This window comes from Alexandromys fortis, unplaced genomic scaffold (genome assembly GCF_014885135.2).
Source record: "Alexandromys fortis isolate MF-2015 unplaced genomic scaffold, M_Fortis_MF-2015_v1.1 scaffold_79, whole genome shotgun sequence".
Lineage (NCBI taxonomy): Eukaryota > Metazoa > Chordata > Mammalia > Rodentia > Cricetidae > Alexandromys > Alexandromys fortis.
This window is the reverse complement of record NW_026067964.1, coordinates 3,263,484-3,290,209: the sequence shown is the minus strand read 5'-3', so window position 1 is coordinate 3,290,209 and position 26,726 is coordinate 3,263,484. Positions and strand designations below refer to the sequence as shown.

Genomic DNA, 26,726 nt, shown 5'->3' with positions numbered 1-26,726 from the left:
GGGGAGGGAAATGGGAGGCGGCAGCGGGGAAGAGACAGAAATCTTTAATAAATAAATAAATTAATAAAAAAAGATGTGAGAGTTAGCCAATAAGAGGCTAGAGATAATGGGCCAGGCAATGATTTAATTAATACAATTTCTGTGTGATTATTTCAGGTTATTTTGGGTGCAAGCTAGCTGGACAGGATGAATAAAGGGCCACCCGCTCTCCTTGTAACAACTTCTCCCATTATTTCTTCTCTCAATCGCCTCTCCCCATTCTGCACTTAATTTTTGTATTCCATCTGTAATTATTCTATTTCCCTTTCTTTACTAGATTTTTCTGTTCCTTCTGGCCCCTTACTCTATATCTACCTTCTGTGGTTCTACAGATTGTAGCTTTGTTATCATTGACTTACGAGCTAATACCCACCTATAACCAAATTCATACCAAATTTGTCTTTCTGGGTCTGAGATACCTCACTCAGGATGATTTTTTTTCTGGCTCTGTCTAATTACCAGCAAATTTAATGATGTTACCTTTTTAAGAGCTGAATAATACTCCATTGTGTAAATGTACAGCTTTAAGCACCAGTGCTTACTTACCAGGCCAAGGTTACCTGATAAGACTGGTGAGAAATAAATCTTGACCAGGCTCAAGGGGTCACAGCAAGACTGAGGGTATGACAAGTTAATTGCAAGCAATCAAACTTTTTAGTCCCTTTCAGAAACAATATAATGGTGAGGGCCAGGATCAATATAATGGTAGTTGCCAGGATACAGTGATGTTTTCAGGCTATACAGGGCACACAAGATTAATGTCTAAGACCAATTATCCGGCCAATCTTCTGTATGCTCATTGATTTCTAGGAACACAGAGAAGCAGAGTGGCAGGAATGCTTCACTGCCTGAGGGAATGCCTGGGTTTCTCAGGAACCGAAAGGCATACAGTGCCCCAGGAGCCATGGACTCCAAAAACTTATAGCACATACCTCTCAGGGCAGCTAATCCAGGCCGACTCCAGGATTCCCTGCTGCATTTTCTTTATTCATTCCTCTGTTGAGGAACATCTAGGTTATTTCCAATTTCTGCCTAGTAAGACTAGAGGAGTAATGAACATGGTCAAGCAAGTGTCTCTGTTGGTATATGGCCAAGAGTGGGATATCTGGATCTTCAGATAGATTGAACAGCTTTGCTGTTCAAGTTTGCACTCCCACCAGCAATGCACAGTGTTCCTCTTACTCCGCATCCTTGCCAGCATGAACTATCACTTGTTTTTTTTTTTTTTTTTGATCTTACCCACTCTGACAGGTATAAGATGAAATCTCAAAGTAGTTTTTTGATTTGCATTTCCCTGATAGCTAAAGATGTTGAACCTTTCTTTAAGTGCTTATTAGCGATATGGGAATTTGAAGTTGACTTTTTTTACCTTTACTCTTTGGGGAACCCACCACCCAACTCCAAAATAAATACACAAAGACTTATTCTTACTTATGAATGCCCAGCCTTAGCTTGGTTTGTTTCTAGCCAGCTCTTCTTAACTTTAATTATCCTATCTACCTTTTGCCTCTGGACTTTTATCTTTCTCTATACTGTATTTCTGTGACTGGCCCTGTTGCTGGGTGGCTGGACCCTGATGTCTTCCTCTCCTCATTTTCTAGCTCCTCTTCTTCTCCTTTTCTCCTTCTGTTTATTCTCTCTACTTGGCAGCACCGCCTATCCCTCTCCTCTAGCTATTAACCATTCAGCTCTTTGTTAAACCAATCAGATGTTTTAGGCAGGCAAAATAACATTGCTTCAGAGTCAAACAAATGCAACATAAAAGAATGCAACACATCTTTGCATCATTCAACAAATATTCTACAGCATAAACAAATGTAATACATCTTAAACTAATATTCTACAATAGGAATTCATTGTTTAGATCTATACCTCATTTATATTGGGTTATTTGTTTTCTTGATATCTAGTTTCTTGACTTTATATATTTTGGATATTAGCTATTTACCAGCCATGTAGTTGGTAAAAAAAATCTTTTTCTAATTTGTAGGCTGCCATTTTGTCTAATGATGGTGTCCTTTGCAATGCAGAATCTTTTCAGTTTCATGAGGTCCCATGTGTTAATTGTTGATCTTAGTGGTGGTGTAACACTATTCTGTTCTGAAAGTCTTTTCCTTGCTAATAATCTCAAGGTTATTCCCTACTTTCTCTTCTACCAGATTCAGTTTGTCTGGTCTTATATTGATGTCTTTGATCAATTTGGAGTTGAGTTTTGTGCAGGGTGATAAGTGGATCTATTTGGATTTTTCTACACGTAGCCATGCAGTCTGACTAGCACCATTTGTTGAAGATGCTGAAGATGCTGTCATTTTTCCAGTGTATATCTCTGACTTCTTTATAGAAAAAAATCAGGTGTCTATAGGTGTGTGGATTTGTTTCTGTGTTTTTAATTTGATTCTGTTGATAAATATGTCTGGTTTCTGTTTTGTTTTTGTTTGTTTGTTTGTTTTTGCTTTACTTTTATTTGTTTTTGGCCAATATCATGCTGTTTTAAACTGGGAAAATAATGCCTCCAGAAATTATTATTCGGGACTATTTTAGCTTTTGTGTGTGTGTGTGTGTGTGTGTTTTCATATAAAACCAAAGATCGTCCTTTCAAGATCTGTGAAGAATTGTGTTGGAATTTTGAAGGGGATTGCAGTGAATCTGTAGATTGCTTTTGATAGGATGGTCATTTTTACTATGTTAATCCTACAGATCTTTGAGCATGGGAGATCTATCTTCTGATACCTTCCTTAATTTCTTTCTTCAAAAACTTGAAGTTTCTAATCATGTAAAGCTTTCATTTGGTTAGAGTTACTCCAAGATATTTTATATTATTTGAGGCTATCATGAAGGGTATTGTTTCCCTGGTTTCTTTCCCAGTCTAATTGTCATTTGTGTGCAGGAGGCCTACTGATATTTGTGAGGTAATTTTGTATTCGGCTACTTCACTGAAAGTTTTTATCTGCTGTAGGAGTCCCTTGGTGGGATTTTTAGGCTAACTTATGTATACTACCACATCATCTGCAAGTAAAAATACTTTGACTCCTTTCCAGTTTGTGTGCCCTTGATCTCCTTCAGCTGTCTTACTGCACTAGCTCAGACTTCCGGCACTATATTGAATAGGTATGGAGAAAGTGCACAGCCTTGTCTTGTTTCCAATTTTATTGGAATTGCTTTGAGTTTGTGTTAATGGTTCCTCAGTTGAGCTGACTTTCCTCCCAAGGGAACACTAGAGAATATTTACAAACATTTTTAGTTGTAAGCCTAGCCTTTAATGTCCAAGCCTTTTCTCTAGCCCTTGTAAACATTTTTAATGGTATTTCTGAAATAAGAGTGTCTCTTCAGTCCAGGAGATTGAGAAAGCTGTTAAATATTCTATGATGCTCAGAACAAAAATGAATTTTCTAGCCTAAAAATGTCAATGCTTAGTTAGATTGAGGCCTAAAGTGTAAGTTAAATATGATTTTACATGAGTTTTTGAACTTAATTAAACCTATCATATGTATTGAATTTAGTAATTGTTAACAGTGTACTGTTACCTCTGACTAATGAAGAAGATGATATTTATATAAAGACATGGTATATGGTTTGTTGGTTGAATTGCTGCAAATATAAACATTGTTTGTGTAAGTAAAAGGGAAATAAGTCTGTTAACTCCTGTGTATGTGGTCTGCTGGCTGAGGTGCTTTAATGGCTATCCCTTGAATTAGAAATAAAGCTTCCTGCTTCCCTGCAGAATCAGCCTGTAACCAGCATTCTCTCCCCTTGAAAGCTGACCTGGAAGGGTTTTACAAATACTGTAGAACACTTGCTTTCTTGGGTTGGCGTGGTGACTCACCAGTGCTGAGTTCATAACGCTCTTGCACAGGACTCAAGTTCGGTTCCTAGCACCCACATCAGGCAGCTCACCTCTGCCGTAATTCTAGGTCCAGGGATATGCAGTACTTTGACCTCCATGGGCACTGCATTTGTATGTACTTTCTCACAAAAAGACATATGTACATACATATATAATTAAAAATAAAAATATTTATGGTCTTTTATATTTTTGCTATAGCAGGGCTGAGGGTTAAAAATTTGATTTTCTTTTTTCTTTTTCCTTTTTTTTTCAAAAAAAGACAAGGTAGCTTAGTTTGGCCTCAAACTTGCTGTGTAGCAGAGGATGACTTTGGACTTTATATTCTCCTGTCCTCACCTTCCATGTGCAAGGCTTACAGGCATGCAGAACTGTGACTGACTTTTGGTAGAACCTGTTCTTAAACCCAGGTCCTTGTGCATGCTAGGCACACAGTATAAACTAAGATACATTCCCAGCCCTCCTTGAATTCACTAAATAATACAAAATAGTTTGATGGAGATGTTATGTGTGCTCATGTAATCAGAATACTTTTAAGGAAACTATATAAAATTAGAGTGTTTTAAAATATGTATTAGTTTTAATTACATGTGTGTATGTATGTATGTATGTATGTATGTATGTATGTATGTGTGTGTGTGTTCTGTGTTGAGGGTATGTGAATGTAAATGTAAGTGCCTGTAGAGACCAGATGGGGTGTCACACCCCCTAGACCTGGAGTTACAGATAGTTGTGAGCTACCCAGTATGAGTGCTGGGAACCAAACACAAGTCCTCTGCAACATTTGTATATGCTATTGACGGCCTAGGCATCTCTCTAGCTCCTAGAATTGTTTTGATTTTTTAAAAAGATTTACGCATGAGCCATTATTAAGATGTCAAATAAAAATGTCTTTTTGTATAATAGGTTGGACAGCACTTCATGAAGCTAGTGTAGGAGGATACTATCAGACAGTAAGTGCGCTATTAGAGGGTGGAGCAGAAGTGAATGTCAAGGGAAAGTACCAGATTACTCCCCTGCACGATGCTGTGATGAATGGACATTACCAGGTACTCGCTGCTTCTGGTTATAGAATAAACACACAGCAGGAAAGCAAGCTTCACTTTCAGTTCATTTGCTAATGAACACTCAGAATTTGTAATAGAATTCACCTTCTGATACTTACCATTAGTCCCAATATGATGGATGCCATTGTATACTTTTTTGGTGACATTTTTTTATTTGTTTACTTAATACTATTATCCAGGCTGGCCTTGAGCTCCTGGGTTCAAGGGCTCTTCCTGCCTCAGCCTCCTGAGTAGCTGAGATTACAGGAACTTGCCATTTAACATACTATTTGTATATAGTCATACAGAACATTTTTTTGCATAGTATGGTTTTCAGTGTGTACTCCTTTAAAGCTCTTTTTATACAGTGATTCACACTTTCAAAGAATGTTTCCTTCTATAAATAGTGATGTTCAGTCCAGTAGGAAACCAGCAACCTCATGGACTGCAGTAGAACATTCAGAACAGGGTAGGAGAATGCCAGAGTTAGCCACAGCTGCCCTCATGGTTATAATTCCATTCTAGTGCCAGAAAATATTAAGGAAGGTAATGAATCCAGTGTCCATGATTTATCTCAGAAACTACAGGCACTATTTTAGTGAATTGAAGCTTTGCTGAAGATGTTGCTCCTTTTCCTGCTCCTCCTATTTGCCCTCCCTGCCCTCTTTCTCCACCCCTTCCCCCTTCTTTCCCCTTCCTCCTTTCTGAAGTGCCTTACATCTAATCTGGGTGCCCATGGAAGTAAAGCACGTTATCACTGAGCTATACCGCCACTCCCTGAAGATATTTTACTGTTGATTTTAGGGATGAGAAGTTATGGGTTAAAAGCTCCTGAGGTACAAATGAGCTAAATCAACTGACCCTGGTACGATCTTTTCTTCATATGTTTAGAACAAATACCTAGCAGAGAGAGACTAAAGAGGCTTCTGGGAGTTATGGGCAGACTTATTTATGGTGTGGAAGAGTGCTTAAGGAGAATTTAGACAGTTTTGCTTATTTCGATAATGTATTTGATAATGATGGTGAATGTGGACACCATTTGTGAAAACCTGGGTAAAGAGAATTCCACACGGGACATAGTTTAATGTTAGAAGAATGACTCTAAGACAGTCCCAGTCTTTCACCATTGTTTCAAAGATTGCCGTCAATCAATCTCCTTTCTCCCAACCCAGCCCTTCATGCAGATTATCTGATTTCTATTGTAATTCTATCTTTTTCAGAATATCAGAAATATCAGAATATTTCCTGCTGTGTTTACCTTTTAAAACAGCATAATGCTTTTAACATTCTTCTCTGTTATATGATGTTAAATAATTGATATCTCTTTATTCTTGATTAATATTCCGCTCCAAGATCACCAGGATTGTAGATTTCGCTATTACATGTAAAGCTTCTATCAATGCTCAAAATAGAATGACAGAATACAGAAAATACTTAAAGTTTTAAAGTCAGTCTACAAATTCCTTAATACTCCCTTCTCAAAGCATAGAGCCTGATTCCTCCCCCCAAGGAATAAAGGATGACATTGTGATGGCTTGCTTCTAGCAAATAAGATGTGGCAGCATGTGGTTTCTAAGGTTATGTTAAGAGATACTGGAACGTTCAGTTCTTTCTCTTGAGTCATTAACTAGAGAGGGGTAACTGTTTATCATATAGACACCCAAGTAGCTATTAGAGTAGCCCATGTGGCAGTGATTATTGTTTCTGCCGATAACCATTTTAGAAAAATATCTTCCAGCCCTAGTCTAAGTATAATATGACTATGTGTCCAGCCAACAGCCTGACTACATGAGAAACTATTGGACAGAACCATCTACCTAGGCCATTCTCAAATTCCAGGCTCTTAAGGCAAATTTTGAGTTTTTTTTTTTTTCTTTTGTAGCAGCAGTTACTGAATAGATAATCCAAATGTAGATTGAAAGTAGAAAGAACACTCAGGGAAAGTTTGCTTAATTTGCCACCCTTCAAAGTTTCTATCTGGAATAAAAGTATAGCTCAGTGATAGAACATTGTTAGCTTTTGTGAGGTTCTGGGTTCAGGACCCTGGCGGGGGGAGGGAATTGCTGCACGTAGACATTTAGTAAGGCAGACTATCTCTTATCCACAACAAATCTTGTCAAAGTAGTGTATTCAGTCCTTGTCCTAACCCAGATTCCACAAGGTCACCTGACTTCCCTGTCTAACCCAGTCACCTTTTTCTTCCTCCATCTTCTCATGTTATTTATCTTGTTATTGGACACCAAATCTCAATAGCTGAGCAGCACAGTCTGTTCCATGTCAGAGCACTCTTCCTGAAAGAATGCAGTGTGCTCTGTGCTTTCTTTGCTGAACTGTATGGAAATACTTATTCTTTGACTTCTTCCTCTGACTGCCATATGTGTAATCTTAATTTTACCTATTGTTGCTTTGTTTTTGTGTCTAACATTAAATCCCCATTGTAAAGCACCACATTGCTGATTCTTAGTAATTTTTAAAGGATCTGTTTTTGTCCTGCACACACTACCTCTTTTTCTAGGAGAATGTCTCCTCTGTTGTAACTTTAAGTCTTACACTTTCACTGTAAATTTTATACAACTTTATTGTTTAAACTGACGTGATTCACATCAGATGTTATTGACAATCATGCTGATTAAGCTCATTAAAATATTAGGTCCTTTTTATTGATGGTCAGACCAAGAGCAAGTTTGTGCCTCTCAAGTCTCTTGGTGCCCAAGCTCAGGGATGCAGTTTTAAAAGGCAAAACCCACAAAGACTGTAGTTTACATCAAAGTTAAATGAGGGGCAGAGTAACCTTGAAGCATTCATTCCTCCAGAGAATGGTAATTATTTTAAACATAACTTGCTAGTTATTTTGGTTAGTACATCTGGACCATGGTCAAGGACATGGAAAACTCAAATGTGTGGCCAAGGCCAATGTGACCATTGAGGGTGGGGGATAGAGAGCTGAGAATTGTCTAAGCACACAAAATGAAGTCAGGACAAGATGGCGTTATATTTGTCATTTCTTTATTTCCTTTAAAATCATTGCTCTTGGCTAAAGGGTAATACTGAGTCCTGAGGAGCATTAGCTTAACTACGACAGTATTTGCTCAATGAACTTTAAAAGGCAATTTACTTTAGCTGGTACTTCCTATTGACCCCCAAGTCTTCCAAGCCCACGAACCCATTTAGTTGCTGTCTCTACTGATTAGACCAAAGCTGTGGGCGCGGGGAAGAAGATGAAGGACGTTTCCTAAACAGCACACTGTTGTTTCTTTCTCTTTTCCCTTCCTTCTCTTCTCTCCCTTTTTCTTGTTTTGTTTGTTTGCTTGTTTTGTTCTTTTATAAGAGGAAGGATTTTCTTTTTAAACTAATTATAACTTGGGGCAATTACTAATTGCTCTTACTGGGCAAAGATTTTATAGGTAACCCCTGACTCTGTGTTGTTGAAATAATACACCCTCTGTCTGGGCTCCTTTATGTGAACAATCTTTATCTAGGTGGCAGAGTTACTTCTTCTGAACGGAGCTGACCCATTACTTAAAAGTGACCATGGAACATGTGCTTTAGATGAGGCCAAGGATTCCTTTATGGAGAATCTCCTTAGGAAATATATTCCTAAACATAAAAACCATCACTTGTCAGGTAAGATTGAGCCACTCTCTTTTACTTTGATCATGTTTGTAGAGTTATAAAAACTGAATTTAGAATTGTAGAAATTGAATTAGTTTCCCACACAAGTTTTGAGAAAGTACATTCAACGATACCTTTGTTTCATCCTTTTAATAAAACTCACTGCTTGTTGCAATTGTACATGAGAAGAGGCCTCTCAAATCAAAAGACTTGTAGGTCTTAACAACTGGAAGATGTTTACTTTCATTTTCTCCTTTTGTGTGCAGCTCAAAGGAAGAGCACTGATCCAGCATATGTAGACGATATATTCCAGTACAAGGTAGATATGTCTTTAGTAATAAACTGTTTTTTCAGGTTTGCACCTGCTGCTTGTTTTTATAGATTAGCTGAGGGAAAGAAAGATCTGTGAAGCATTCGTCAGGCTAGTAACTTCACCTTTGGTTTAAGACATTTTGAAGTAATTGCATGAGATACCAAAAGGTTCTAGCCTGTTAGTCTGAGAAGCAATTAGTTAAGTGTAGCACACCATAGTAATGTACTGTAAGAGTTTCCTTCCTTTTGTTCTTTATGGAGTCTGGGGTTTTTCAACCATGTCAAAAGTTTTCTGATTTAAGAGTAATACAAGAGTAAAAATTACCCTTGTCAGTCCAATAAAGTTTACATTAAGTGATTATGATTCATCTTCTATTTGAGTCATGGCCTTACTCATAATTCTTCTAGAGAGGAAAGGAAGAAACTAGCTTAATTCTAGTCTTGAAAATACTCCTGTAATGCTCCCTGTATCTCAGAGTCTATAGATGTACATCTGAAATTGAAACTAATCATGTTTTTTGTTGTTTTTTTTTTATAGAAACCAAAATTAGGTTCTAATAATCACACTGAGTTTATTTGTAGTGAAAATTCTAATAGACAGGAACCAGAACATGTAGAAATCAATAAAGAAAGAAACATTTTACTTGTAAATAAAGAATATGTATATGAACATTGCCAGAAAAATACCATAGAATTTGGAAATTCCAAGCCTAGGCAATCAACTATTAACCAAATAGACTTTACAGGACATAGAAGGAGCAGAGTCCGCAGTGTGAAAGACAGCAGAGCTAATGTGTCTAAAAGTAAAAAAGGAAAAAATACACAACATAAAAAGACTCAAGCAGATGACAGAGACTGCAGTTTAAGTCAGGGAACAGCTATTTCCTCTTCCAGGGGAATGGATAAATTAGTCACTCAGCAGCAGCATACCGCTCTAACCCTCGATGACCTTCCAAAAGAGTCTTGTCAACTTTCTACCCCAGCTCTACCAAGCTTGAAAAATGATGCAGATAACAATAATGAGGCTTGTTTAAATTCCAAAAAGCCAAATACCAGCAATCTGGATTTATCAGATAGTCAAGAAATGCAATTCTTAGAGTCCATTGATCAAACTAGAGCTGTTTCCTTTTCTGAACTTTCATTATATAAAGAAATAAAATTACCACATGTAACTGCAGATCAACAACCTCACACTAACCAAGAGCAATGCAGTAGCCCATGTAAGCCCCCTGAAAACCATAGCTCAGATGAAAAAGGCAAGAACCTTAATGAATGGGAAGATTCTTTCCTCTCCTTCATAAAAGGACGCTTTGCTGACAGTGATAGTGATTGCCACAACTCTGTCAAGTCTTCGGCATCTCAGGAAGAGTGCATGGCTGTCTGTCATAATGAAGAAACCACAACAGATGTAGAAAAAATGAACTCTCGATGGTTTTTATCTTCTGAAAACTATTTTTCACAAGAAAATGAGCTAAAAGCAGGTAGCCAAACTACATATTCCCAGGAGAAATCTGTTAATTATTGTGATTTGAATGATACATTAATTTATAAACAACCTATTCCAAATCATAAACAGTGTACATATGGGATTTCTTTTGATCACTCACATGCAATTTCTGAGCACAATTCTACGTCTTGTACAAGATCACCTTCAAAACAGCAAGTTTCACAGTTGACTGGTCAAGTGGAGCTATTAAAAGTATTCCAGAATAATTCCCACAGTGAGCCAACTCTGTTAGTTAATCAAGTTAATACATATAATGTGGAAAAGAAGCAAGACACTGAGAGGAATTATACCATAGAAGGCCAAAACCCATGTTCTTCACATAGTCCTTTACACACTCATTCTCAAGTAATAGAAGTAACTAAAGCTGAAGAAAGGAGTCAAGACCTTCCAGAGAATGAGCTCGTGAATGATACAGATTTTCATTCCACTGACAATGTGAATAAAGAATTGAGCAACTCTATACACCTTGATCAAGGAGAAGAGAAGGAAATTGCTCACAAATCAGGTATTAGTATTTCTCAATTTGTACATTCCTTTTAACCTCTCCTGTAGAAATTTACAGCTGAACTCCATTTACCCTGTGACCCAGCTGATGAGGCCACCATACAGGTTGTGATTTGGGAAGTGCATAGGCTCAGTAAGGTATTTGTGCTTGACTGATTTTGAGGTGTATGCTCTGTCATCAGGGCTAGCCAGATGACTAGCACTTACTTGGAAAGTCAAATTGTTATCAAAGATCGTTACTAAACTAATACCAGTGAAACTTAATCTCTACAAATTTTTTATCTCTTTTTAATATGACACTAATTTAGTATTCAAACTCTAATATCATTTTCATGGCAGAAAATTGGTGTTCATTGTGTCTCCATTATCACTACAACCAGCACACTTAGTCTACTCTGTGAAAACATTCTAATTTTCACAAGGAGTTCTTCTTGAAACAGAAACTCTGGAAGAACAGCAGTTTTATTTTCCTGTCATAAGGTAAGTAAGCTGAACTACAAGACTAATAATCTAAATGGTTGTGTTTCAGATGAGGAGTTAACTACGAATACCAGTAGAGCTGAAAGAACTGTAAGAAATTGCAGGGAGGAAAAGGAAAATGTGGGTTCAGCAACTACATTGCCTTGTGATACCCAAGACCATGGAAGAGACCAGAATTTCAGAGAAAGAAAAGGTTCCTTGAAAGCTCCCTGCAGCCAAGGTTTGTATAAATGTTTATATCAAAGTTTTATAATTAAACCTCATTATCTACTTTACTTCAAAGAATTCCTATGTTTAATTAAATTGGTGGGTAGTTGTTTGTTTTTTATGCTGGAGAACATTCATTTAGATGTGAAATTATTTCAATTATATTTGTTGTTAAAGTTCCACTTGAGGAAAGCCAGTAGTCTCCAGATACGTTTTGGTCATATTGCTGACTATGGCTTTTAGTTTGTGACATTAGAGGAGATGAACAGCAAAGACTAAAAGAATATTCAGTGTGAGGATTAGGATTGTGTAATATCTCAGATTTTTAAGACACATCTATTTAGCCCTTTAAGGATTGTTAAAGAAGTATGGACACTATTTTTGTCACATTAATCAACTGTATATTTGTCTGACAAACTACCTCTTCTCTAGTGGTTCTTAGAGCTAATGCTTTGATGAACAACAACCTGGACCACCTCAGGTTAAGTATTAAGTACTGAAAAGTCAGTTTATATGTTGTTATGAGGTAGAAAAGGTGCTGGACAAGGCATTTTCTGTGTGAGCCTTCTTTTATTTTCCCTCTCTTGTATAAATTTTGGCATATTTTTTGTGGGCATATTTTCTACATTTCTACATATTGAGTGATGAGCCTTCCATAATGAGGCTCTGTAACTAGTGAATAACACCTCTATGGCAAATGACTGAGTATTATTATCTTCTTTAGAAAAGGAATACTTATACAAATAATCAAATTAAGGTCTTTGGGATGGAACCATTCTGAATTATCTAGATGAACCCTAAATTTAATCAAACACTTTTTTATAAGAGAAAGAGGGAAATTTGAGACATAGATCGAGTAAAGGAGTTTGTGTAACCTCAAGTTGGGAAGGCCAAAGAATGTCAACAGCCACCAGAATCTAGAAGAGGCAAGGAAGACTTGTACCCTAGTGCTTCCAGTTATGTCCTTGCTGGTACCTTGAGTCTAGATTTCAGATAACAGAATAAATTTATGTTGCTGAAATGCAACTGGCTTATAATATGTTATAGCTGACCCAAGAAACTGATATACTTCCTTAGTAGCACTTAATCAACTTAATCATATTAAGTATAATTTTGCATATGTATGTCCTTCCCCTAAATTATAAACAACTTGGACAGGGGATTGAGAATTCTCAATATTGACCTCAGGAGATTCCCTAATACTAGCTTATCTCCCAACTGTCCAGCAGTGAATTTAACCATGCCTTCTCTTCTACTGCACTCTTACCAGCCACAGCTTTCCAATCTGTATTTTAATTTCCCTCACTTAAATATAGACAAAGATCACCAGCTATTTATGAAGTGCTCCAATATGAAACATCAAATTAAACTACACAGATCAAACATACACCAGTGAAGCAGAATTCAAGAATATTTCATTTTTAAATAGAAAAAGAGAAGGAATTATCACAACAATACAGAGTTTTAGATGTTGAAAATGTAATGGAATAGCTAAGACTGAACGCACATGCCTTTAACCCCAGAACTCAGGAGGCAGAGACAAGCAGATCTCTCTGAGTTCCAGGCCAGTCTGTAACATGAGGGCCTGCTTGTTGGAGGTTCTGTCCTCCCACCAGGCCCCACAGCCGTTTGGCCCCAGATAAATCACACAGAGAGTCTCCATAAGCTCAGGCTTTGTATTGGCTCTTATAACTTATATTAGCCCATTTTAGTATATGTTAGTCAAATGGCTTGGTAACTTTTTCAGCAGGGCAGGTCACATCTTCCTTCTTCCGTGTCTGGGCAGGACTGCAGAGGAATGGGCTTCCTCCTTCCCAGAATTCTCCTCTTCTCCTTGACCCACCTCTACTTCCTGTCTGGTTGTCTTGCCTATACTCCCTGTCTGGCTACTGGCCAATCAGCATTTATTTATAATTGACAGAATATAGACAATTCTCCAGTACCACTTGCCCATCTTTTTTAAAAAAAAAAAATTTATTTATTTATTTATTTGTTTGTTTATTATGTATACAATATTCTGTCTGTATGCCTGAAGGCCAGAAGAGGGCGCCAGACCTCTTTACAGGTGGTTGTGAGCCACCATGTGGTTGCTGGGAATTGAACTCAGGACCTTTGGAAGAGCAGGCAATGCTCTTAACCACTGAGCCATCTCTCCAGCCCTGCCCATCTTTTTTTTTTTTTTAAACAAAGGAAAATATCCATAGTTTACTCTTTTGGGGGAATGTGGGCGTAGTTTTCCAGGCTACTTCCTGCTGGTTGGGGCCACTGATAATCTTATGGGGACCTAAAGAAAATTTATAATTATCCTCAAGTAATGACTGGAGTATCCTGTGAGGCTACATCATCTCTGGCAGCAGTCTTGAATCTGTTCTGGATGTAGAACTCAGACATCTAGGCCATCTGTTCCTACTGGAGATTTCTCAGGTGGTCTTCCTTGATCAAACCTGATTTTTCTTAACTCAGAATGAATCCACAGCCTCTCATTTCCTGTGGAAACAAAAGCAAAATCTCTTCTCCAAAGTAACATACCTTTTGACTTCAATTTTGAAGTCAAGTTATTTTCAAAATACCTATCTTGGATTAATTCAGCAGCATTTATAAGCAAATATCTTTTAGTAGCTGTTGCTCCTTCCTCAGCATTCAAACAATTCAAAGAGAGCATAATAACATACAGTATCAAGATTCTCTGTGTGTTTTCCATCTATATGCGGCTTTATTTTAAACTCTATTTTTTTATTTTTACTTTTAACTTCTGGGTTTTTGAGACAGGTTCTTTGTTTAACTTTGGCTGTCCTGGTACTCCCTCTATAGACCAGGCTGTCCTTGAACTCACAGAGATCTACCTGCTGGGATTAAAGGTGTGTACCCTCACACCTTGAATTCACAGAGGTCTGCCTGCCTCCGTCTCCCAAGTGTTGGGATTAAAGTTGTGTACCACCATACCCAACTACTCTTTCTTTCTTTTTTATTTTAAGGACCTTAACTTTTTGCCTGCGTATATTTTTAACACACTGTATACCATTTATAGGTTTTATTCACTTTTGAATCTCTCTTTACTGTATCTCTCTTTTTCTGACCATATGAGTCTTTAATTTGTTAAGCAATATGGGTAGGATAAAGCCATGGCTTTGACGGCTGGATCTAGCCATTTCTTAGCTTTCTGAGATTTCAGCCTCATGGCACAGGTACCGCTGGAGCCATGTTTATTGCCACAACTCTGTGGCATTTCAAGGTCCTGCGAGCAAGCAAGCTGTAGCAAACCACACTCAAATGTTCCATAGTTGGACCACCTGCCTGAAAGAGTCAAAGACTGCCCTGGCAAGACTGCCCAGAAAGCCCGCATTTTAAAACGGCATGACTTTTTTCCTGCTACAGCTGAAAATCGAAAAGCAAGCAGCCAGCTTTTCATCAACACCATTTAGGTGTTTTGTGGCAGGACCTTTTAAAAGAGCTGCAGGGTTTTGCATCTAAAGCTCAGTCAGTAAGCCTCTCTTAAATGAGAGTGCTTACCTTTAGCAAGCAGAGCAGACCCAAGCAAGCTGTCTCAGATTTTATGTGGATATAGTTGTCCACATGTTGGCGCTATTTGTAACATGAGGTCCTGCTTGTTGTGGTTTCTGTCCTTCCACCAAGTCCCACAGCCATTTGGCCCCAAAGAAATCACACAGATTTTCCATAAGTTATAAACTGATTGACCCATTAGCTCAGGCTTTGTATTAACTCTTATAACTTATATTAGCCCATTATTCTAGTATATGTTAGCCACATGGCTCAGTACCTTTTTCAGCAGGGTAGGCCCTCATGTTACACCAGTCAGGTCTACACAGCAAGTTCCAGGCTAGCATACATGAAAATAGCTTTGAAAATATTATAATCCCTGTAACTCAAGAACCTATTTTATAGAGAATAATCTTTTTTTTTCAATTTTATTTTTTACCTAAGTTGTATCCTGACTGCAGTTTCCCCTACCTCTACTCCTTACAGTCCCTCAGATCCACTCCTCCATTTCCCTTCAAAAACAAACAGGTCTCCCATGGGTTTAAACCAAACATGGCATAACAAATTACATTAAGACTAGACACAAAAGCTAACTGGAAAAGGTGACCCAGTAGGATGATAAGGATTCCACGAACAAGCAAAAGCATCAGATATCCCCCACTTCACTGTTCAGAGTCCCATACAAACACCAAGCTATACAACCATAATGCATATATAGAGGACCTCAGTCAGATCCATACAGGGTCCATGATTGTTGCTTCAGTCTCTATGAGCCCTGCTTAGTTGAGGCTGTGAGTCATGTTCTCATGGTGTCCTTGACTCCTCTGGTTCCTAGAATCCTTCTTCTGCCTCTTCACCTAGTGTTTGGCTGTGGGTTATTGCATCTTTTGCCATCAGTTGCTGGACAGTGCTTCTCTGTTGACAACTGGGCTAGGCACTAATCTATGTGTATAGCAGAATATCATTAGGAATCATTTCATTGAGTTTGGAGGTTTTTTGTGTTGTTGGCTTGTGTATGTTTATTTGGTTGGGTGTTTTGTTTTCTTGTTTGTTTTGGCAGTCATATTTGGTTCTCCCCTGGGTCTCTAGGCTTCCCAATCTCTGGTTCGTGGCCATCCATGAAGTGTCAGACATGGTCTTCCTCTCATGATGTGGGCCTCAAGTTGGACTGGTCATTGGTTGGCCACTCCCACAAGTTCTGTGCCACCATTACCCCAAGACATCTTGCAGGCTGGACATATGGGTTGAACATTTTGTGGCTAGGTTGATGTCCCAGTTTCACTGCTGTGAGCCTTGTCTGGTTAAAGAAGATGGCCAGTTCTGGCCCTGTATCCCCCATTACTAGATTTAGCTAGGGTCACTCTCATAGATTCCAGGGAGCTTTTACTGTGTTGGTTTCTATATCACCCCCGCAAGTGTCCCCCAGTTCTAGTCATCTCTTCCAGTACTCTCTCCATTCCTCCCTCCCCCTGCCTGGACCATCCTGTTCCCATCCCATCCACAAAATCTGTTCTATTTCCCCTTCCCAGGGAAATGCATGTGTCCCCACTTGAGCCCTCCTTGTTATTTAGCCTCTTTGTTGTTATGGGTTGTAGCATGATTATCCTTTACTTTATAGCTAATGTCCACTTATAAGTGAGAACATACCATTTTGTCTTTCAGGATCTGGCTTACCTCACTCAGGATGATTTTTTTTTTTTTTTGGTTCTGTCCATTTGCCTACAAATTTCATTATGTCATTATTTTTAACAGCTGAATAATACTCCATTGTGTAAATAAATATGCCACAATTTCTTTATCCATTCTTTGGTTGATGGAGAGAATTATCTTTTGTCTGTTACCTTAAAGTTCCATGTTTGATTGCTGGTGTTTGGCAAATAGTAGGAGGAGTCTCATGCTTACTGTGGTAGTTCTCTAACTTTCACTTGCATCAGACGGCTTGTTAAAGCACAGCTTTCCTGGTCCTGCCTCAGAGAGTCTGCTCCAGTAAGTGAGATGCTATTACAAACTTAATGGGTTTTTTTTTTAAGCAACACACATTTGTCTCCCAGTGTGATAGATCAGGAATTGACACCACTTTGCCAGGTCCTATCAGTAACTTTTACAGGGCTTCAGTAGAGGTGCTGTTGGGACTGGCTCTCACCTGCAGCTCAGAGTAGGATTTCCAAGGTCATGTGATTGAGGAAACAGTTCCTTAAACATGTTGTACTGAAGGCATCAGTTCCTGTGGACTGGGGGCTATCTTCAATTTCTTGTTGAATGGATTTCTCCAATATAAATTCTTCTTCATCAGAAAGTGAAAGCTGAAGGCAAGGGAATGAGTCTGTAGGAAGATAGCAAGCATTATAATCTTTGGTGACCTCATGAAGGAAGTTAATATTATACTTTTAACAGTGTTTAAGTGTTCTTTTGGTTGGAAGAAATTATTCAAGGGAGATAATTCCACAAAACCACAAAGATGAGAAGATAGAAATCTGTAAGAGGAGGTTTTAGAGTTTGCTCTCTAGGTTTGACCTGGAGCATCTGTCTTTGTGGCAAATTTACTAAGTGGCACTAATGAATGTTCTTTGTTTCTTACCCTAACTCTCTGTTTTGCTTTTATGTCGGTCTCCTTCTTCTCTGATGTGTTTAATGTGGAAAATAAACCTCTAGGTTTCTGGATTTCGGGTGGGTGTATAAGATAAAGTGTGTGGTTGCCAGTCAATTCAGAGTCCCAATTTACTCTGTATTATTAGCTTTTGGTCAGTTTTCCTGTGTTCACACATATTTCTTCCAGAGTAACTTATGACTCCAGGTGCTCATTGCCTGGATTCAGAAAGGCTTTTTCCATGATTCTCCTTGCAGGCCATGCCACACTCTGCTAAGGCAATTCATTCTTTATCAGTGACTTTTCAGTTTTGTTTCCCAAATCTGTTCAAATCTATCCTCTGTTCTTTTCTCCTGTATTTTCTTTGATAGTTTTAAAAAAAATACCCATCACTGCAGTGTAGCAAGTATGGGGAGAAAACGAGGAAAACAGATCTGTTCTTTGGTTTAGTTCCCACTTAATCTCTGTAATTTACACTGCAAAGAAATGACTTTAAAGGGATTCTTTAGAAAATGATTTTGTAGTGATTTTTTTATATAAAAAAAGTAGAGAACCTCTAAGGCCACCTTGTTACTTGGTACCATGTGTGGTAGGGACGCATACATTGAGAAACAGCTATAGGAAGAGGTGTTTGGTTTGGTTTTTTGAGAAGAGTTTTACTATTTGGCCCAAATTGACTTAGAACTCATGATTCTGATGCCTCGGCCTCCCACTGAGTGTTGAGATACCAGGTGTGCACTAATATACACATCCTGAAAGAGTTTCCATAAAATCAGAGCTTGGTTATCTTAAGAAAAAGGTGTATCCGTTGTTAAAGGATAACTGAGATGAGCGCAGAACGGAAACAAGTGTGTCTAGCTGTGATTGACTGACTAGTTGCTAGAATGAGCGCAAAACGCTATGATTTCTGCTCGTACTGGGATTAAACCAAAAGCAGCAAACAATTTTCCCAGTCCTCTGATATATGCCCAAGAAATCAATATACAGTTTTAAAAATAAATTATTTCTTTATAACTCAGCTACTGTGAACTAACTCTGAATGTTAACATATAGGTTCCCAGTTTAGAAGCACCTTAGAGGAGGGGGCAACTAGCAAAATGATACATAGTATCCAGTAGGCAGTATCAATTTTATCATTAAAGTGTTCTAGCACTTCAGAAGTTTTATCTATTATATGCCTTCTGAATACTTAAATATAGTCAGTTTACAAGATTATTAACCATTTCTTTCAAACTCCTGTTCCTGTACACCCCCCAATGGTGATGGACTCTTACGTGAAATTTGACCTAAAATAAACACTTTCTCTTTCTTTCTTTTTTTTTTTTAAGCAATGTTACACATGTTTGGTGTGGTACATCCTGTTGAGATATTATTAGACAGTAGAACTATATTTTCTAAAGTCTTTTATAACAATGAGCATCTTGCATAAAATAAGTCTCAGATTTGCTTGATACAGTTGCAGAAGTGAACACAGCTGGAATCAGGAAGAGGAATGCCAAAGGAGAGAGCCTGCTGCATGTGGCTTCCCAAGGAGGAGATCTGTCCCTAGTGAAGGTTCTAATAGCATCTGGAGCAAACGTAAATCTAAAAGATAATACAGGTTGGTCCTCTTAACTGTTTGCGTTTTTAATTTTAACTCACTGAAATACTATTTTTTCCTTTGCCCCCAATTTTGATGCTGGCTGGTAATTGACTAACTTTGAACTGTCTTTTTATACCATATTTTAATTTGGTGAATAATAAGATTTGTCACTGTTGAAATGACTGTCTTGTTTGAAGCAGTTTTTATAACAGGGAACATTCATTCAGAGGGTGCACAGAATGGGGGTAAAGGGAGTTAGTCGGGCTTTTCCTTGGAAGCCTTAGTCCCATGCCCTGACTCCAGAGAAAATGCACTGACCCAGCTCTCTGCCCATTCTTCTCCCTGCTCCCTTTATATCACCCCTTTCCTGTTTATTTATTATTCTAACCCTGTTCTAAAGAGTTGATTTTGTAACATTTTGCTTATACATAAAATAGTCTTGTATAAATAATTAAAGAAGGGAATTGAAAGGTTTACAGAATCAGGTGCCCTTTAAATAGAAATGTAGCCACGCAAACCTGAGATATGAAAGCTAAATACTGTCAAACCTGAGCTGAAGCAGGTTGAACTGATTAGCATTTGCCTTCTATCAACAACATTTATGATGGCATAATATTTTTTTCCAAAATGAAGCCTGTATATCTTAAAGCAGTAATGTTAATACTATTTCTTGTTCAATACTTAGTACATGTACATATATTTCGGTAGAGTCATTCAGTCCACTAACACAAGTGCCCCTTAACACATATTACATGAATCTCAGTAGGTATGGAACAGCTTTATTATTTCTTCTTTTTATCTTTTCCAGGTTGGACACCCCTTCATGAGGCATCTAGTGAGGGATTTAATGATGTAATTATTGAGCTATTAAAAGCTGGTGCAAATGTAAACTGTGAAAATGTAGATGGAATGCCGCCTTTACATGGCGCTGCTGTGGGCAATCATTTAAAGGTAATGGCACTTGTCACATTAGGGTTCTGTTTGCTTAGGGAAACAAGTGGAAGAAATGAAGGTATTTTAAAGTCAGAACTAACGTGATTGCTTATACTAATACATGGTTTTAAAGCCTGCTAAAATTATGAATGAAGTTAGAATGTTGTGTGTTGATTAGAAAATCAGTAAATATTTTAATAACTCATTTTTTCATTGTTAGCATGTATGTCATGTAGGTCAGAAGATAACATTCTATAAATCTTTATTTTTAGTTGTCTAAAGTGATTTGCATAAGGGTCTAATATTAGTGTTGATACATATAATAATTATTTTGTTTTTTGAGACAAGATCTTAACATATAACTGACACTGGCTTCAAACTTAGAAGGCTTCTACCTCAACGTCCTACATACTGGGAGGCAGCATGAGCCTCACACCCACCCAAGGTGTTCTTTTCTGACCTGGGTGAGGGGATGGCATGAAGTGATTGCTGCTTGGAAGTTTGTTGTCACTTACTTTATCTTCCTCTGCCAGGCAATGTAGTAGACATTCCACAGGACACTGCAGTATAGTTGCTATTATTTGCTTTGTGTATATGGTATGGATTTTGCTTTTTTTAATTTATATATTTATTAAAGATTTCTGTCTCTTCCCCACCGCCGCCTCCCCTTTCCCTCCCCCTTCCCCAATCAAGTCCCCCTCCCTCGTCAGCCCAAAGAGCAATCAGGGTTCTCTGCCCTGTGTGAAGTCCAAGGACCACCCACCTCCATCCAGGCCTAGTAAGGTGAGCATCCAAACTGCCTAGGCTCCCACAAAACCAATAGGTGCAGTAGGATCAAAAACCCATTGCCATTGTTCATGGGGTCTCAGTAGTCCTCCTTGTCTGCTATGTTCAGCGAGATCGGTTTTTGCTTTTATATCTACAGCTGTGATAGGCTGTTATTCTATCTTTTTTTATCTCTTGCCGCTGTTGCTTTTAAGAACTATTTGTTTGTTATTTCCAATGTAATTATAGCTGCTCTTGTTATCTTTTACTTTCCGTTTGCAGGAATACTTTTGCCGTCTCTTCCCTTGTCGCTCATGATATAAAGGATTAAAATTAAAATGAGGGTTTTTTTTTTTCTATTCTGCCACTTGGTAACTTTTGTTGGATAATTTATTCCTTTTACATTTAAACCAGCTATTGATACAAAAGTTTTTATTATTAACATTTTGGTTCTTGTTTTGTTATTTCTGGCTGTTTTGAAGGTTTTTTTCCCTTTTTTTCTCATTCTCTATGATTTGGTGATTTATCTAATGCTATAATTTGATTAACTTCACTTTCTCTATTGAGTGCTTACATTTAAAAAATTAATGTATTCTGTTTTTAATGATAATTTCAGCCACATAAATACATAATATTTTCCTGACCAAAAAATAATATGTGGTTTTAAAATGGAAGAAATCAAACAGAAAGAATAATTAAAATGAGAAATTTGTTGGTTATTGTACAAGAAAGGTCAGTTAAATAAGCCACATAAGTAAATTTCAACATTTTTAGACTGTTATCTTTTAAAAGGCCACATTTAAAAAGTTAATTCTTTAATTTGTATTTGTATTAGACAGCTGGAGTTTTATTTTTAAAAAAACTTATTGAACCTGATATATAGTAGTTTATCACATCACTGTATTAAGAATATACCTGTGCTTCATAAGGAAAAGACAGGTGTAATGTGGTGGTATCTATGTGGGATTGTCTTCTGTTCTATTCTTCACAAGACACCACACAAAGTCAACAATAAAATGTATGAATGTAACTGCAGTGTTTCTGCTTAGGGAAGCTATTTAGATGACTCAGCACACAATATTTTTACTTTAGATAACTTTTTAGCATGTAGCAAAAATTAATACTCACAGAAGCTGAAACTACATTTTGTGTGTGTGTGTGTGTGTGTGTGTGTGTGTGTGTGTGTGTGTGTGTGTAGATGCATGTGCATGCACATGGGACCCAGAGGTCAGCAACAGGTTTCTTGCTCAGTCACTCTCCGTGTTAGGTTTTGAGACAGGTTCTCTCAGTGGATCTTGCATTTACTTACTGAGATAAACTAACTGGCAAGAATAACACAGGAATCTTTGTTACCACTCCCTTTTGAGATTTCCTTTGTTTTATGTGTTTTAATGTTTTGCCTTCCGTGTGTATCTGTGCATCATATACATGCAATGCCCACTGAAGCCAGAAGAAGGCATCAGATCTTCTAGAACTGGAGTTATAGATGGTTATATATCTTAATTTGTTCCTTTTGGTTGTGAGTCTAGTCTTTAATGGCTGAGGCATCTCTCCAGCCCTATTTTAAAATTTTTAGACAATGAATATGGAACACAAACTTTTTTGAAGTAAGCAACGGCTATGGGAATTAATTTCCTTTATTGTTGCATTAAAATAGTAAAGCATGCGACTGCATATATGGTTCCATATTAAGACACTGGCTGCACCTTCCAAAGGACCTAGTTACTCACATGGCAGTTCACAACTGTCTGTAACTCCAGTTTCAGGGGATCAGATGCCCTATATGTCTTCTGAGGGTATGCATGCATAGGGTACATAGATATAACAAAATACTAGTTAGTACACATAAAAAATAATATGCAGCAAAGTTCTGATATATGTACAATAAAGTAATTTTTAATGTTAGGAATTGTTAAAATAATCTAGAAGAAAGATTATACTCAAGGAAATTCATATTTATAAAGGAATGAAATTCTACATGTGATAATTATATAGATTTGAAAAAGAATTTTTTTCACTTTATAAATATCTTTAAAAGAAATTTTAAATGCTTGGAATAAAATAATACTGCACTGTAGAAATAATGTGTTCAAGTAAAATGAAAGATATGAATAGCCAAAATAGTTATGAGAAATTGAAATATTCTATTGTAAAATCCATATAATAAAGAAAATTATTTACTACTTGAAGAAATATGTAACAACCTAACAATACATCATTGAAAAAGCACCAAGGCATGGTTGTTTCTGATCCCTTCATGGAGCTGTCTTGTAAAGATGAGGGAGGGGGCGAGAGCGTGCTTGCAGGAGCAGCAAGAGAATGGTCAGTGCAGCCCTAGTCTGTGCTGGCGTTCAGTTATGTACCCCTCTGCATCGCCCTTATGGGATGTTTCCCTTGCTAAGACTCTGTCTCACAGAAATAAATAAACAGATAAACCCAGACTTGGTAATTATAATTTCCAATGTAAATGATCCAATCACTGATAGCTTTCTATTGCTGTAACAAATACTTAACATCTTATAAAGAGAAAACCTTTATTTTAATTTATGGTATTAGAGATTTTAGTCTGCAGCTGATTGGGACCCTATTGCTTTAGGTCTGTGATGTATAGAATAGTGTCAGAAAGTGCATGGTTAAATATACCATGTATATTCCCAGTAGCTGGAAGACTTTCCACCAGTATTAGAGTTTCTACTAAGGAGTCTCATGTATTCCAGAATGGCCTCTAACTTGCTTATAGCTGAGGATGACCTTGAACTCTGGATTCCCCTGCCTTTATCTCATGTGTGGAGTAATGAATTCAGAGTTTCATGCATGATAGAGAATGCTCAACAAATAAAGTTATATACCCAGTCTAATGAAATCTAGAACTTTAATTTTTCACAACTTCAAATTTTGCATTAGCAAAAAGAAAACAACTTGAGTGACTTCAGATTTCTCTTAAACTCTAAAAATAACAAAAAGACCAAAGTAAAGACAATAGAATTAATAAAAACAAAGCAAACAATAAAATTAACGAAAGGAAAGTTTATTCTCTGAGAAAGTTGACAAAATTCTGGAAGTTTTTTCTGGCCAGATTTTAAACATGACAGACATTAAGAGGCTGGTAAGGGACTGTTGTTAAAATCTTACTGTACTAAGTTTAACAACTTAAATAAAACAAGCTGTTCCCTTGACACAAACTACCAAAGCTTACAAACAAAGACTGAAATAATCCTTATAACTCTACATCTAGGAAAATGAATTATCTCTATTATGCAGAATCTAGATTTAATTATATGTATGGGCGACTATTACGGAGGAAGAAGAAAATAGCTAGAGAGAAGAAACAAAGAGGAAGATCCATGGTGTGTGTGTTTGTGTGTGTGTGTGTACAAGGTACAATAATATATACACATGATAATTTCATAATGAAATGCATTACTTTGTATTTATCCAAAAATTAAATTAGGAAAACAAAATTACAAACCCTATGATCAATAACTTCTCTGAAACTATAACAAACATGCCTAAAAATTAAAGCATCATTTTAATAAAGAAACATCCCTTATAAAAAGTAATGCTGTATTGACTACAATTAAATAAACACACTTAAGCTAATAAAACATATTTGGAAAATTGTTAAAATAGAATGTTGACTCTAGATTATATAAGATAATCTAGACCAAATGGAATTATATCAGGAATGTGAGATTAATCTGTGTTTGAAGATAAATGTAATTTATCTAATTAATAGACTGAAAACAGAAAATGCCTGATTATTTGGAAAGATGTACCATGTTCATGGCTTAAAAGACTTATTATTGCCTTTATGTTTGTTCTAACTAAATTAGCACATAGATTCAATGAAATTCAAAATCTCAACAAAGATTCTCATAGAAATTGATCAGCTACATATTGAGTGAGGTAACCCAGACCCAGAGATATGATATGTATTCACTCATAAGTGACTTTTAGACATAAAGTAAAACTCACCTAAAATTCACAATCCCAGAGAACCTAGACAACAAAGAGGACCCTAAGAGAGACATACATGGATCTAATCTACATGGAAGTAGAAAAAACAAGATATCCTGAGTAAATTGGGAGCATGGAGATCATGGGGGAAGGTAGAAGAGAAGAGGGGAGAATGGGAGGGGAGTGAAGAAAAAAAATATATAGCTCAATAAAAACAATAAAAGAAAGAAATTGTTAAGCTGATTTTGAAATTTATGTGGAAATGAAAAGATTGAAATAGCTTAGACAGTTTTGAAAATGCAATCTTAGATGGTTCAACATTGTCTATGGAATGTAGATACTTATTCTATACCTGTAATAATAGAGGAATGTACTTCAGGTCAGGGTATCTCAAATATCAGCACTACTGACATTTAAAGCTGAATGTTCCTTTGTCATCGAATGCCACCATGTACATGAATAGCTGTTGAACAGCATCACTGACTTCTACCTACTCATTGCTGATAGCCTCCACAACCTCCATTTGTGATAACCAAAAATGTCTCCAAACACTGCTGAATATATCCTACTGAATACATCCTGGGGACAATATCAGTCCCAACTAAGAACCACTGAGTTTTGTATACAAATCAGTTGAACAGAAAACAGCATGTAGAAATAGACCCACAAATGTGGTCAGTTGACTTTTGACACTGATACATAGGTTTGGATAAAGAGTTGAAATCTTTAGATTTCTGTTGCAGACTTTTAAAATCCTTTAATCTTTTACTATGTACTAAAATTAATTTAAAATGTGTTATAAGCTACATGAAAGAGTTAATTAAGACAACCTCCTAAAAGAAAACAAAAGAAAATTTGATTTTTCAGATAGGCAAATATTTCTTAAATAGACATAAGCTTAATGACTGGCTATGGTGAGTTAAACTATGAAAATTAATAAACATTCTTCAAAGACATGAGCAAAATAAAAGAACAAGATTCTCAGATTAGGAGAAGCTTTATTTCCTAAGTAGGATTTTTTGCTGGCTCAGTGGCTTCTAACTGTCTCCTTTGCATCTACTAAGCAGAAAAGTAAAGATCTATTGTCACATGGTTTGCCTCCATTTTCCCCAAATCTGACCGTATTTTTGCCATCAGTGTTCTTCATGGTCTGAGTCACTGCTTCTCTGTGCAGGTAGGATCCCTGGCTATTGGACAGCTTGACACATACTAAGATCAAATTGTTAGCTGTTCTTAATTTTTGTCAATTTCAAACTTAACTATAACACCCAACTTCTTTCAATTTTTTCATTTTATTGTGTGTGTGTGCGTGTGTTTGTGTCTGAGTGTATATGTGTACCACATGTGTGAGCCTGTGGAAGTCAAATAGATCACCTGGAACTAGAGCTACAGACATTATACATACTAACATGTGACTTTTTGTTTTAGTTTAGTTTAATTTTTATTATATTCACTTATTTATGTATGGGCAATTGTAGGTTACTTATGGCATGTGCAGATATCCAAGGACAACCTGTGGTAGTAGATTCTCTTTTTCTACCATGTTGATTCCACGTATCAAACTCAGGTTATCAGGTTTGGTAGCAAGTACCTTTCATCACTGAGCCAAATCTCTAGCCCCTCTAACATTCAACTTTGAGTTACTCTGAGTAACCTTATTCATAATAGAAATGCCATTTCTCCAAAAGTCACAACCTTTTTGACTTGTTTTGTTTTAATAAAAAAAATTGTATTTACTTAGAAGCATTCAGAATGTCAACAAAACAGCTGCAATTTTTTTTTGCAATTACAGAGTGGTATTCAGTTAACAGAACAACAATTATCTTCGTATAAGCTGCATCAGAGACAACTGAAGA

General features: G+C 37.0%; 1 protein-coding gene across 1 annotated transcript in view; it reads left to right on the top strand.

Moving 5' to 3' along the window:
* Ankrd31 (ankyrin repeat domain 31) overlaps positions 1–26,726 on the top strand; it is a 146,143-nt gene that overhangs the window by 71,109 nt on the left and 48,308 nt on the right. The window contains exons 12-19 of the mRNA XM_050153809.1: positions 4,787–4,929; positions 8,406–8,550; positions 8,805–8,857; positions 9,389–10,862; positions 11,391–11,561; positions 19,090–19,233; positions 20,024–20,166; positions 20,842–20,931. Of these exons, the coding sequence (XP_050009766.1) occupies positions 4,787–4,929; positions 8,406–8,550; positions 8,805–8,857; positions 9,389–10,862; positions 11,391–11,561; positions 19,090–19,233; positions 20,024–20,166; positions 20,842–20,931 (2,363 nt within the window). The remainder of the gene's footprint in view (positions 1–4,786; positions 4,930–8,405; positions 8,551–8,804; positions 8,858–9,388; positions 10,863–11,390; positions 11,562–19,089; positions 19,234–20,023; positions 20,167–20,841; positions 20,932–26,726) is intronic.